This window comes from Pleuronectes platessa, chromosome 15, assembly GCF_947347685.1.
Source record: "Pleuronectes platessa chromosome 15, fPlePla1.1, whole genome shotgun sequence".
NCBI classification, from domain to species: Eukaryota; Metazoa; Chordata; class Actinopteri; order Pleuronectiformes; family Pleuronectidae; genus Pleuronectes; species Pleuronectes platessa.
Window position 1 is genome coordinate 15,489,261 of NC_070640.1, and position 15,489 is coordinate 15,504,749.

General features: G+C 41.9%; 1 protein-coding gene across 8 annotated transcripts in view; it reads right to left on the reverse strand.

The window, feature by feature from the left end:
* msi2b (musashi RNA-binding protein 2b) overlaps window positions 1-15,489 on the reverse strand; it is a 255,566-nt gene that overhangs the window by 50,200 nt on the left and 189,877 nt on the right. For all 8 annotated transcript variants that reach the window (XM_053442301.1, XM_053442300.1, XM_053442304.1 and 5 more), the window contains 2 exons: window positions 9,351-9,465; window positions 29-103 (listed from right to left, as the gene is read on the reverse strand). In XM_053442301.1, coding sequence (XP_053298276.1) covers window positions 29-103; window positions 9,351-9,465 — 190 coding nt within the window. The remainder of the gene's footprint in view (window positions 1-28; window positions 104-9,350; window positions 9,466-15,489) is intronic.

Genomic DNA, 15,489 nt, shown 5'->3' on the forward strand with positions numbered 1-15,489 from the left:
TGATATTTAAAGGAAGCCTTTAACTCACCGGGGAACTGGTAGCTGTAGCTGGGTGCGAATCCAGTGTATCCGCGGCCGTACGTCGCCACAATGTTAGGGTAACCTTTGATAAAGAGGAGAAAGATTACAAAGAGGTTAGAGGACATCTAGAAATAATGTACATGCAGAGATGTGATACCAATATAGCAAAAAGAATCGTGGAGGAAAACCCTGGGCCATAGCTGCTTATGTACCCTTAGAGAGAAAACAAGCCCCGGAAAGCTGCCTTTGAATCTCTGGAGGATACCGACAAGTAAAGTGTTCACGTTTTAGCAAAAGATTCTGACGTTATTTAATGAACTAGAATTCCCGCACTGGGGTTGTATGCCTCCACTAACCATAACAGTTTCTAAGCATATATTTCTACATACTTTTTTTCCAGATTCATATAAAGGTCACTGTGACCTTTACCTTTGACATTTAAACATAATCACTGTATCTTTGCGTCCAAGTGACACTTGATCATTTGAAAGTTGAGGAATTGCCCTCAAGTCGTCATGAGATTTCACATGCAAGAGGCCAAAGCCACCGTGACCTTGACCTTGGACCACTGAAATCCAATCAACTCATCAGTGAGCCCAAGTGAATTGTGCCAGATGTAATGGACTTCCCTACAGGCATTCCTAATATGACACATTCACAGTGACATGAGGTCCCTTGACCTTTGACCTCCAGGCACCAAAATCGAATAAGTTCATCTACGAGTCCAAGTGAAAGCTTATACCAAATTCAACATTCCCTCAAACTGATCTTTAGATATCATGTTCCATAAAAAACTACTGACTTTGTGAGGCCACAGTGTCCTTGACCATCAAATTCTATTCAGGTCATCCTTGAGTCTAAGTGAAAGTTCGTACAAAATGTTAGGGAATTCCCTCAAGGCTTTCTTGAGATGTTGTGTGCACGGGAATGGGACAAATGGATAGACAATGACAAAACATAATGTTTTTGGCCATTGGTTGAAAATCTGATCCGCTGATTTGTATAATTTTGCTAACAAACACATTTAAACCTACAAACAACAGACAGGGTCGAAAATGTATCCTCCTTGACAGAGGTAATAATTAAAATTAAACGTACATAAGCCTGAACCTAGAAACAAACTATCATACTATGGAATAACACTTATCATACAAAGTCTTGGGCACATTGTGTGTAACGCCTTTTTGAAAAGCTGCAATAAGCATGAGGCAATCTATTTTTATGTTTCACGGCTAATGGAGAGGGGACGGGTAGTTATAATTGAAGGGTTGATAGATTGTCAACTGAAGATCATTTGCCGTGTGCGCGGTTCGACAACAAACAACAAACAATTCCACTCAATTAGATTAACCTCTAATCTTCATCAGGCTGCTCTTGTTGCTCGTGCTGCAGGACCTTGTTCTAAAGGTGCAGCCGCTTCGTGCGATATTAGTAATCAATTTAGTGAGTGAAATGTTTTTTTAATAATCTATAAGAGTGACGGCCAAAGCTATAAAAGAAATGGGGGCCTAGATGGGGAAATGATCTTCTTCCCGGAGTAGTGATTTAAATTGTGCGTAGCTGCTCATATTATACATGATCTTGCTTTAAACTAAGCAATTTACCCCAACATGGATCAATAAGCTGTGTCATTATATTTAAAACACATTTGAGGTATGTCAACGGGAGCGTAGGAGCACCACCGAACTGACAGCTCCCTCTTCATGCATTCTTGGGTTACTTCCTCACTGTGGTTGGCTATCAAGGACTGGCAAATACTTGAAGAGCAAAGCATTAAGCCCCTGAACAAACAGCGCCGCTCTTGGTTCTTTAGCCGTCTAATTCATTTCCAATTTTGTACTCAACCATAAGCTCTGAGGCATTTTTTACAGCTCAGCGTAATAACACTTTATAGTGGGTGCCTTGAAATGACGCGGCTGTCTGTTTGTGTTCTGTGAATCTTCAGCATGGCAGAAAGGTTCATCTGTTAATATGGCTAGATGCAATTTGTTAAAAAAAAAGAGGCCACGGGCGAGGAGGTGATAGCTGTTCTCCATTTGCACCTCCAGCACCGCGCTCACATGGGGTTTGCTGTGTTTTCTTTACTGGCTGAAACAAGGTCTGACCAGTAATTAACTCATTATCTGTAGTAGTTATCTCAACTGTTACCAAGGCAACAAATACTCTGTGGGAATCATAAGCAAACGCTAAATGTGTTTAAAATCGCCAAACAGAAACGACCTCAGTCTGTGTGGGGACAGCATCACCAGAAAATATTATTTCACTGTTTTATTTGAGTAATTTTTTACATAATGTTGTACATTTTTATAATGTACAGATATTTAGTGAGTATTCTGGTAAGCCCAGTTTTCTCTCTTTAACATACATACAACACAAATTTCTAGTTTCAAGTCTCTTGAAAAGGAGCAGTCAATAATATTTTACATTATAAGATCATATAAATGAGTGGTATATTAAGAGAGAATGAACGGGCTTATAGAATATGGGTTTGTTTTAATGTTGTGTTTACATAAATTCCTGATGCAAGCAAATTATAAGCAACAAAATACATTTGTTGATCAATTTATGAAAACTTTGATTGTTGTACCTTTGCTTTATTTTTTCTTGTTTTTCTTGTAAAAATGCTCTATATGCCATACATAACCTTTATTATATATATCATCAGTTTAATAAGTAATTATCAATGTGGGTCATGTGTAATAAAATAGAACCCAGGGTTATTTGGTAAATATTACTTTTACACTATGAAGGTAAGACTTTTTCCAGTAAATCATTAAACTGACATAGGATTGCAAATGTAGTCAATGTAAACCATGAATGTGTTTTAGGAATTCTCTAAAACTTAACTCACAAATTAACATAATCCTGATGAGATTTTGTGCATCAGTATCTACAATGCAAAGAGCAGATGCATAGATGTTGGTTACATCCACGGGCACTTTTCTGTGTGGAAGCTGTCTGAGCTCGAGGTTCAGGATAACCTCCTGTCTGCCTGTTTACCTGCTCGACTCTTGCCTGCCACGCTCGCCACACAACCCAGCTCCCCATAAACAAGCTCATCTCCGTTCCCCAGCCTCACTGACCCCCCCCCCCCCCAGCCTCATCAGTCTGCTCCCCGGCTCATTCTCCCCCCCGCTGCCCAGTCAACCAAACCTGCTCACAGCTCACCCTCGTTTGGCCCCGTCCCTCTAACCAAACTCCCTGCTTTGTCCTCAGCCTCTGCCTGCCAGAGCCTCCCCCCAATAAATCTTCACTTCATCGCTTGTACCTGTGTTCTGCATTTAGGTTTAACCATTAGCACATAACTGATTCTGGACTAAAATCTAAAAATACTTGCTAATAGGTCATCCACTGTAGGTGGTTCCTATATAATGGAGTCTTAGGACCACTTAAAAGGACTTCAAGAATAAAATCACAATTTTACAAAAAATAAAGTCATAATTTAAGAGTAATTGTTGTTGGCCTGTATCCTGTGTTAAAATTAACATCTTGTTAGGTTATACTTTAGTTATCAAAAATGATAAAATCATTTGTTATGTTAACTAGTAGTAGTCGACTGCAGGGCTATTGTTGGTTACATGTGATATTTAAAGGGCTTAATAGTTTCTCAAACAACAAATAGATTAGTTGCTAATCGAGATTAGTGATCCAGATCGAGTGGAAAAACTTCAGTTGTCTTTGCTGCTTATTTCCCAATTTTTTTTTCTTTTTATGACTTCAATCTTATAATAATACAACTTTCTTTGCTCAATTACAATTTTTTTCTCATGATATTAAAAGCGTTTTCTTCTCACAATCTCAAGAATTATTGTTCTTCAATATGGCACCAATGCTCTGTTGTACTTTTCAGAACACAATTTCTTGAATTTATTAGAATTAAATTTGTATTGTACAGTTGTATTGTCACAGTGTCTTGACAACTGTGGCAGATTTTGTTTTTGCACATTTATGCATTAATAAACTCAAAGAATGAGTTTTTTTCCTCTTGTAAATCTACAACTTTTCCCGCAGTATGCAGTCAACCAAAGTCAAAGTAAGGGCCTACAGACGAAGCTGTACAGTCCCTGGGTGGTGGCAGGGTTGCAACAAGAACCAAAGAGATCCCAGTGTCATTAGAACAATTTAAGAGTAGCAGATGTATTGTTCATCTGCTGTCATGATTCTTATTACAACCACAGACCCACCAGTTAATTAGCTGGACAGTTTTCAGACAGAAGCAGCTGTGGGCAACATATTGAGAAACGGGTTGTGAGGGAGCAGGCGGAGAGCAAGTGGAACGCAGACAAAACAAGAAATCTGAGTTTAGGGTTGGTGGCAGAGCCTGTGTGTAAGTCTGTGAGAATTTGAGTACCATAAGAGGGTAATATAAACATAATTAACCCTCTAATTATGGTATATGTCTCATTCTTTATCTGGTTTCCTCAAGCTATTATCACCTTCAACCATAAATCTGTGCTAAATTACCTAATAAGAGGAAGTCCTTTAGGCCAGGAATGAATCACAGCCGCCAACCTTGATAAGACTTTCTTCATTGTGTGTAAGGGACACCTCAGAGACTGACCTCTGGAACATCTTTCAGGCCTCAGTGTCCTCGGCTCTCGTTAGCCACGTACCGGCCTGATAAATTACCCTCTGAATGTCTACATTGTAAATTTTGGCGGCTGCGAATGGACGCTGAGGACTAATACTATAAAGGACGGGAAAAGTTAACAGTGCAATGCATACACTGTGTCACATTGCAGCTCTGGAGCAAGTACAGAGAAAGATATTTACACCGCAGATGGTTTATATGCACATTTATGCTTGGGTCTACAGAATGAAGGTGTCAAAACATACTTTGCATGCATGCATATTTGTGTGAGGTTGTGCGTGAGCATATGTAGGCTTTGTGCGTGTCTGTGTGTGGGTGTGTGTGTGTGTAAACGTGAGCATGTGTGTAGATGCTCTGTTCTGTATGCCTCAGAGCCTGTGCCAGCTGGAATCAGAAAGGTTGACCTTGGTCATAAATATCTAATCAGTGTTTGCTGTCCATGAAAAAGTTCAATTTATTCCTGACCCAATGGGAAAATGCCTCTCCCAGACCCTCTCCACTCTCGAGCAGACAAAAAAGAAATGCAACTCGGATAGGCGGGGAGGGAGGGGGGGGTCTGCTGTGGGATGAAGCAGGACTGAGGCTACACCAGAGGAAGAAAAAGAAATAAAAAAAGAAAAATCCTCATTAGGTGCTGATGAGAAGTCATCACCAGGAAGCTACAGATGGATGGCTTTCACAAACCCCCTCACTGTTTGTTTGTCTGAAAGGAACTGTGATGTGATGCAATGAAAAGCTATCACGGACCACAAACTATTGGATATTATGTGTTTGATGCCGTCTTACTGTCAAACAGAATGAATTCCAAACCGAAATTGTTGTCTCAGATGGAGCAGCTCCTTACACTGCCTTATTTCAACATTTTCAGGAGCAGCGATAAAACCACTTTCCTGCAGTCTGATGTACTGCATTAGAATGGGTTTTTACAAGATGGCTATAAATGAAGAATTTGCACCCACATGTGTATATCAAGTGTGTGAGGGGAGAGAGCTACTGAGAGGAATACAAAAGAGTCTGGAAAGTGGATTAAGGTACATGTTAAGTTAAGATTCCATCTCATAAAATGCTTCTTATGTGCGCATCGATGAATACTTTGAAACAAGAGAGTGGGAGGAAAGAAAAAAGAAAGGGGGAGCGACGCTGCTATCTTTTGTACCATACTGCTAAATGAAGCCTGCCGTTGTGTCTGGCCTGGTGGCGGCCTCTTAGTGCTCCTATTTGCCTTATTAATATTCATGCTAATGTATCTATTTTATGGCTCAACAGTTCTGATTCACTTTAAAATCAATTATCCATCTGGTACACCCATACCTCGCCCCAGCTCAAATGTGTATTAATTTCAGCAAACATACATCGGGCACAAGACAATAAAGATAAATGCCTCGATTAGAGGCAGTAAACAAAGGAGCTAGGGATGGCTGTAATGAGATTTGGCACAAAAGGAGCTTACACTTTCTTAAATAATGAGCCTAGGGTCCCGTTTTCCAAATGCAAATTATATAAAGGAATGTTTCGCCGTCCTTGTTCCAATTTCATTTAGATAAGAGTGTCTCCAAACAAGTTGGCTGTTAATATTCTCACATGAGCACATCACTGCTTCCCTGCCTGCCATCTCCCAATGGAGGGGAAGAGTGCTCTCCTCCTCGCAGACACATTAGACTGTAATAAGTTCTGAAAAGTTCACTGTGCTTGTTAAATACTTCTAACAGATGAGATGGAACCGGGAGCGACGGAGATAGAGCTGACAGAGGCGCTCCGCCAGCCTTATCAACCCCTTTGCCACAAACAGCTGTATAATCGGTCTCGTGGAAAGGTCAAGCCCACAATAACTCGGGCAGTTTGTGCCACTGGATATAGATATATGGATGGACGTATAAGCAACCGTATTAAAACAGGTAAATGGTTTCAATATTTGATTTAATCAAACTATGAAGCGATGGAAAATAATGGCAAGAACTAAAACGGTTTTAAATCACTGTGCTGACGGTTTACAATGACCTCTCTCAAAACAGGCCATGGGCTTACACAAATAAGCCACAGCATTAAAACACGGTGTAAATGTTATATGTTACCACGTTATACTGCATGTGGAGACAGACAAAAAGATGCATAAATAATATCTACAGTTAGATTATACTGATAGATGAAACGGTTACCAGTTTGCTGATGGTTAGCTGTACCGTTTTAATCTATAATTCCCGTAATTACCATGGTTGCTTGGTTGATACTGTCCAGCATCAACCAAAATGAGTCTCCGGGTGCGGCAAGCAACGTGCACTTGTTGTTTGTTGTAAAAACGTTTCGGTTGGAGCAGCAGGCAGAGCTAAAGATTTATTTCAGTTGTCTCAGTGGACAAAGCCAGAAGTTTGTTTAGCTGTATTGTATAATAATAGCGACTGTTAGCATCCATTGTTGCCAATCGCATGTGTTTAACAAACATTTCTTTGCTACCTCTCAGACGTTTGCGGTCGATGTCTGCATTTAACGTAAAGGGTTGTCTAACTGTCTCTCCTCCACTATGGCTCTATGTGTGTGTGTGTGGGCCAATCTTCCCCACACACACAAGCCCAGAGAGAAACTCGACATTGAATGACAACACGGTGGAGACACACACTGAGCTGAAATGAAAGGAGTGCGCTGAAAATAGTTTTCTTCTTTGGTTTCTTAGCAGACAATGGTAGAGAAATTACTGCCGTTTAAAACAGTTCATTTCCTTCCTCTGGAACTATGCGGCATCATTATTTGCATTTATCTAAAGTTCAGTGAATCATTGAACTTAAGTCCTGAGTCTGTTAGTCTACTTTGCTGTCAGGGGGAATTAAACATTGGAAAACGCAGCTAATTAATTTGCTGTCTTCAGCATTATCATGATATCTGAAATTACTTCTTTAGTAAGCTAAAGCCTTCTTTCTTCAATCTTAATGTTGTATATTTAACATTCAGATGTTAATATTAATAAAATGGTGCTATAATATACTACTCCACTTTTGAACATTTTCAGCACATTTCACCACAATAATACTGGGATTATTTTATGTATTTTCACACCGTTTCATCTCCAGATTGTAGATGATTAGTTTACTGTTCACTTAATTTTCCTTGTTTTTAAAAAAACGAGGTGCTCAGCTCAATAGATGGTCAAATCCACTGGCTCCTATCCATTATTTAAATGAAAACCAAGCAACATGGCCAGCCATCAACGATAGCAGGCGCTTCAAACATCACGTTACCTGGTAGAGATAAAAATGCATGAGTGTGGCTCTGCCTGCACCTGCTACTAGAGGAGGAGGAGGAGGAGGAAGAGGATGAGGAGGAGGAGGGGGGGCGGGCTGCACAGCAAAGCACGTCTGTGACAATCAGCTGTGTGTCTCTTTTGCTTTTGAAAGAAAATATGAATCTTTTATGTGGAGGGGGAAATCCAATTGGTTTGGTCGTACATATAAATTACATACACAGGAAAGTGGGTAGATGGATAGATGGATAGATAGATGGATAGATGGACAGAAAGATAGAAAGAAAGAAAGATAGATAGATATATAGATAGATAGATAGATAGATGGATGGATGGATATAAATATGGATAGATGGGTGGGGAGGCGGGGAGTGAGAGTGTGCAGTAGTGTTAAATAAAAGGGCCACAGGCAGGGGCTGGATGGTAATGAAGAGGGGTGGGCCAGCAGCTGAGGTCCCTGTAGATGAGATCTCTCCCTGACATGTGTGTCCCCTTCATTACCCATTAAGGGGGGCACAGTGATGAATCCTTAATATGACATTACACCAATTTTCCTCTTCATTTAGCCTGCTAATGTGCTGGTCTGCTCCTATATGCCCAGGGGCTGCCTGTACCAGACTCGACCAGAAATAGACCACAGTGGCCACTGGTGGCACACCTTGAAGCAGCCTAATTGGGGGCAGCGCCCACCTAATGGGGTTATCTAGACGGGAGTTTGCATAAGTTGACTTTTCTAGCAGGTGGAAACTGATGACTGGACGGCGTGCGTGGCGTCCACTCTGCTGACCCCCCCACACCCGAAAGGGAAAAAACTAAACGCGCAGCTACGTTTTCATTTTTCGATTGTTAAAGAACGTGTCACTTATTTTTACCATTTACAATTGTGTATATCTTTATATTGAGACAGTATGAGATGTGTGTGATTTGTCATTGTTTTACAGGACAGTGATGAAATATATCATGATTTGCTGAAATAGTAATAGGAAAGGCCAAATGCATTGTGGGAAGTGTATTTTTGCAGCAATCTTAGCCTGCATAAATAGGTACTATAAGTGGAGTTTCCAACTATGGCTGACAATCTAAGTGGGGCTGGCGATAATAACACATAGTACATAATTCAGACCCAGACGATGTTCCTGCTGACCAAAGGCTCAGTTGGTGAGAGACATGTTTGAGTAGGTGGAGGAACAAGTGGGGATACAGGCCATTTAAAAAACTACTTCAAAACAGTTCATTGAAATGGAAATGAATTACAATTACAGCCATGTCTAAGCTATCAAATCGTTTTTTGGACATTTTCTATTGTGTCAGAAATTCAGAAAGCCCTCAGGTTTTCAAACAATGCTGAAGTGTGTTTTTATGCAGCACCTCAGGTTTTGGGTTAAACAGAATATAATGCCTGAAAAGACAGTTTTTATTCACAGTTTGAAACGCATGCATGCATCGCTTGTTTGTGTACTTGTGTGAGTGTGTGGTATTGTGTGCGTGGATGTGTGTTTGACTCACTCAGCATGCCCATCCCCAGCATGAAGGCATCCATGGTGTAGGGCAGACCCCTGGCTCGCCCTCGTGTACCTGGTGGGAACATCACCTCCTTGGGCTGGGCCTTCTTACATTCTACCTATGTAGACAGACAAACACACACAGATGCACATGTACAAACACAAACACACACACAGAGACAAACCATTAGACTGTGTAGGTACACAACCAGACAGTTCTGACAGGGCTGTCTCCACTCTTTAAGGCGGTTTTCTATTTGACTTGCACAGCTAGATGTTTTCCATGGAGGAAAAACAAGACTGAGTCAATCCGAGCACCTCACATTGGAGAGGAAAGTCTCTAAGGAAAACTTACAATCATGCTCCTCCTGCATTAAAGCAAAGGTTATTGCTCCAGTGAGCATGTGCCCAATGCCTCGGGGAAATACAAGCTAAATACTATCCGAGAGTTCCTGAGACATCAACATAAGAGGAGCTCTGTTCACCAACGCCATTACCAAAGTCCCCCAGTGTGCCAGTATGTCCAGTCACTTTGAAGAAAGCAGATTTTGTTTAATCAAAACAACGTCTAATCTCAAAAGCATGGATTTCTCTTGAAAAAATTTGTTCAGTCTTGCCAGGGCAGCGCGTTTAAAATCTAACACTTGGAAATAATGTCTTTTGTAACTGACTGTGCTTCTCTTTTTCTTTTTCTTTTTTTTAAAGCGTATTGTGTATTTGTGTGCGTCTGCTGGGCTCAAGTCCCCAGTGTCCCACCATCCAATTCCACCTGCAGCACTCATCTCTCTCCTGCATTTCTTTCTCTCACTCCAGTTCTCACACATACGTGTTTGTTCATTTCCCATCTCGCAGGGCTGACATCTCCTCCTCCTACATAACACATATCAAATGAGGGATGTGACAGGGGCAGATCAGGAGAAGGAGGAAGATGAGAGTCCTATTTACAACGTATCCATCCTATCTCGATGAGTTATAGAGAAGCCCGAGCGGCTGACAAGGGTGGCATGGTCCTGCGTCTGTTGGTTGTTCTTTGGTAGGCTGAGTCTGTTCACCGTGCTGCACAATCTATTTGCTCCACTGCCTGCTTGGCATCAGCCTGTCCATCTGTTTGTCTGTTTGCCTCCTGGCTCTCGTCTGCTTCTCCCTACAGCCTCCACTTAAGCAGGGTTTTCTCGGCTGCTGCGATTCACATGTCATCCCGCCGCACAAGAAGGGCTACTGTGCCAGTGCCGTGTGCGCCGCAACCAAGGTATACGGGCCGGCATCCATACAAATAGGCCTGCAACTCTGACAGGCCAGAGGTGCACATTGCTATGCACAGGCGATTCATTTGTGCACACGTCCATACGCACACAAAGGCAGAAACAACACGCTATTGCCAGTGGCCAAAATGAAATCTTCACATGTGTAATAAGTTGCTGTGCTAAATAAAAAAGAAGTTCTCTATATCCAGCAGCGGGGCAGGAATGTAAAAAGGGAAGACTAATGAAAAAGGTTTCCATCACAGAGGGAAAGTTGCTGCGTTGCACAGCTGTGATTTGTTGCTGTTAGCAGCTCTTTCATTTGAACCAGACCAACTAAAGTACACAGTTCCCTCAGCCACTTTGTAGCTGTCAGAGCTGCTCTGCCCTCCTTGCTAGCCTGGCACAGTTTGACATTGTACTGAGGAGAGCACAGGCGCTCTTATTGTCAAAGAATGACCCGGCCGGCATGGAAGTAGCAACCGGGTGGGGAAAAAAATGGGTCTGTTAGAAATCTAAGCACACTGCTGGGATTTTCACGTTGGCATTGCCGGGTGACAAATACAAACCCAGCTCTGCCCAAACCCCAGACAGGACAGTGTCTGATCAGCGTCCTCCAGTAGCCCCTGCCACATACAGAGAGTTGGACGCTCAGGTGGCCTGCTGGGAATAAGACAGACCCGGGTGTGAGTCATGTCTACATGCTCTCAGATGCGGGTCTTTGATATTCAGAGAGAGGGCTCCTTGTCATGGTTTAAAAACCAGCCAGGAGCCAGGATCTGCAGTGGTGTGACTGTGTGGGTGTTCACCTGCTTCAAACACACAGGACTGTGCAAGGGAAGCAGGAAAGAGCCTTTCAGAGGGAACTGAGTCGGAGAACAAGAAACGAAGAGGACAGAAAGACAATCTCAGTCTGACAAAGAAAGACTGGAAAAGTTCAGAGGTCGTGAGTGCAGGGATTCAAATTTTGCAGATTGAAACTTCTGCCACATGAAGTGCGAAAAAACACTAAATTTACAGCCACTTGTTTTAACTGAAGGTATCAGTCTGAACTATGGCTTGTGCTATGTCTAATACAACTACTACCTAAGGACTTTAGATGCATCGAAGGAAGCACAATATTGTTTCATGTGTGCAGCATCCTTTGCCTTGCTCTCTATTCCTCAACCCCTCACTCTGCTTACTCGGTCACTCTCCCGCTCTTTCTCTCAATGCCTCTCCCTTCCTATCTTCATCTGAAGCACCGGGAGAAACCCTGCCACCGCCGGGGGACCGTCAAAGCCTCCAGGACTTTTTTTGCTGTCCTCACAGAGAGACCTCATCAGTTACGGCTGTAGGTGCGAGGGAAATCTCTTCTTCCTTTCATCCTCTGTGCACCCATCACTCGAGCTCTGCTGCACATGGAAGCGAACAGCGTGCTCTCACATGGGCGTTTACCCCCACGCCTCCGTCCCCACCCCCGCTGCCCCCGACACAGATTGAATCTACGTGTGTGGGGAAACACTGAAGCAGCCAGGAACCCAGACCGAGATGTTCCTGTGAGTCACCTGAAGACCCGCGCTGCCAAGTCCCACCCCCACAATGGTTGAGGAGGCACTTAAGAATGAATGGCCTTCATTTAAAGAACATGAAAACAGTTGAAAGGAACGAACAAGCTACAAGGAGTGCACTCGCCAGCCGGCTGGAAGATTTCAATAAATGGGCTTCCTGTGGCAACATTTCCATATCATGATGCCGTGGCGATGTTTTTCTTCAAGCCAAGGAAGATAAAGTGCAGCAATGAATCATGCTCACTGTGTTTATGATGTGCCTTTTTTTGTGTGCAAAGCCATAGGTTACACAGCTTATTTTCATGCACTCAAATATTTCTGTAGTTGTTTTTTTGCTCACTGCTTTCGGGTTTCTGAGCGTCTCATGTTTTTCAGCTCTGTTGAGCCTCGTACACACATATACATTTTGCGGGACATGTTTTTGTTGAAGTGAACATCTGCAACCAAGTGTTAACAAGGTATGGTTATCTCAGCCGCTGAGCTTTCAACATTTATCAAGATGCACCGATAACCTGCAGCTGATAGCTTATCTTTGAGATTTGTCTCATTGGGTCGAAAACAGCAGACCCAGCAGTAAAGCCTGTACACTTAAGAGTGTAAATAAAACTTTGGGTACGTCATTTGAAATAATATCTGCAATTGCTTCAAGGAGTAATTACATTTATTAGAACAACTGGGTGCTCTTTGCTGTGTTAGTCTGAGTGATCAAAGCAGTGATTCAGACTCCAGCCTGCAACGGTCAACTGTCCATGATCCTCAATCTCATTTAAGTAAACTACAGCCCGGTGATCCTGGAGTGAGAAGAATCGGTCGCCTTGAAACATAATGTCTCTGGCAACTAGCTGTCGTCGTCCCAGAGGCATTTAGAATGGGAATGGGCCAGTTAATAGGAGTGGAGATTACCATTGTTATGAGAGTGGAACAAAAGATGTCACTAGAATATGGCACAAGCTAATTCTCTCCTTGGCTAGGCTACTTAATTTGGGATAAAACAAATTAGCAAATATATATAAAAAAACAGGGGGAAAATCAATCTCTTAAAGAACTTGAATGTCATCGCCGAATGTTTATACCATATCATATTATTTATTCTATATCAAATATTTATTTTGTGCTGGTTATAAATATGTATCTTTTTTCGTCCTAATGACAAACAACTCTTCATCGCTTGTTAATCAGTGCAGTAAAACAGCTCACTGATGAAGAATAAACAAACAGCAGCTTTTCTTATTTATGTACAAACCCTCTGATACACAGCAGTGAAACGCTCCAGTTATGACCTTTTCAATACGTCTCCCATACATATTAACCTTGTAGGTATAACAGGAAGGAGTGGGCGGGATGCACTGTCAATGACTGTCCTTCAGGGACAAGTGTTGTGGGTGCAGTGTGTGTGTGTGTGTGTGTGTGTGTGTGTGTGTGTGTGTGTGTGCGTGTGTGTAATGTGGGAGGTGTATACGGCTACTATTAGCCTCGCTAGTGAATGAATTCCATCAGCAGACTGGCAGACTGAAGAAAAGAAACAGTGTGATTCATTTACTCCAGCTCCCACTCCCAGCTGAACAGTCAAAACACATAGACTGAATAGTTAGTAGATGTCAGAGGCCCTGAATGCACGGTGTCGGGCCTGGTGGTGGTGGCTCACTTTATTACTCACTTTAAAAAGAAAAACTGACTTATTGCCACCATTTAACAAGTGGTTTATTGAAACAAGCTAATTTAAAACATACAAATTAAAAATGAATAAAAGATAATCTTTTTGGGAACAAAAATTACAATTGATTTATTTGTAAAATAGTCCCCTCGTTAAAATCCATTACTATTGAGATCAATTTCTATTTATGTGAATACAAAAATGTCGAGAACCTCAGTTCCCTAATATCGGTGCAACTTCAAAGGTTTCGAGCCTCTAAAAGGTCAGTGTTTGATATATCAAAAACTAGACTTGGTTTGGGGGGGGGGGTTGACCTCTGTGAACCAGTCAAAACAAAATGATATGTCATGTATTTTATGAGGTGGGTATTTACAGCGGAATACTTATATGAACCGCTTGCATCCATGGTCCATAAAAAGAATGGCAAACACTGAGTAATAGAAGACATGTTATTATGGTAATAACCTTTGAATAAAGCAAAATGATGCCTTCGATGGCCAGCAATCTTGCGGGAGTCATTACGTCTGATGATATCTCAGCGTGGTTATGTGAAAGCTATGGGATATGAGGTCATTTGAAGGACCAGGTGCTCCCTGTGGTGTCAACCCTGTTGCCTTGTCATGCCTGTGTATTCAAAGATGATATTTTCCCTGTTCACACTGAGGGTTACATTTGAAAGTAAGGGCCATGATCATCAGGTTGACGTCAAACGGCTTCCATCACGTTCCTCAATCAGCAGATCGAAACGTCATTCAGCTTTCATGGGACGTCCTGGAGCGCGGCGTGCCGAGTGGATTTCCACCTCCTTCATCCCTCAAAGCTTTCCCTCTTCATTGAAGGGTAAACATCCAATTACTCGCAGTCCAGGACTTGTGAGGCAGAACTGCACGAGGGACCGGAACCCTTATTAGGCACTTAATGTTCAAACAGTGTAAAAGATTTTCCCTCTCTTAGAAAATGAAATTTTCCAAGACATTTTCAACATTCCAGAGATGTAAGTTTCTCTCTGTAGATATCTCCCTTTAAAGAGCGCCTACACCCTCAGATTCCACTGGAACCGAGCCTCAGAGCATATTTTAAAAATCAAACAGAGGAGCAAGGGAGATATGGCTGAGGGCTTGTGGCTGTGTAGTGTGTGACGCTGAGGGAGAGGCGACATGGCCCCCCCATGACCAACACTTTTGGTAGCATAGACAGAGTTGTAGTTATGAGAAGCTACTAAGAGTGTTGTGCGGGTTAGGGAGAGACCACAGGATTCAACTGAGCCAAACGTTCACATCAAAATGAAAAATAAACTCTCCAAGTTTGACGAGAAAAGGTAATCTATTTAAAAATTACAATACGAATTTTATAGGTGAAAAATCACCTGTATCAAAATGATATCTTTGTGTAATTATGTGGAGCGAAAAAGTAGAATTAATGCCATATGGTTTGCCCATGCCTACTGTTAGAGCTTCCTTTCTGTTGATTAGTTAAAGTGTAAATACCAGGATATTGCTTTTATGCAGATCTGTATCATCCAACCATTAAATTGACGTTGGACCTTTTAAATAATAGGATAAAACACAATAATTTCAATCACTAGGAATTTGTGTGAATTTGTTTTCATCATAAGCGCTTGCGTTATTAGGATTCGGTTTTATGTTTTTATCCTACGCCTTTGTTTTATGGACCTTTGTGTACTTATTTATCTATCTT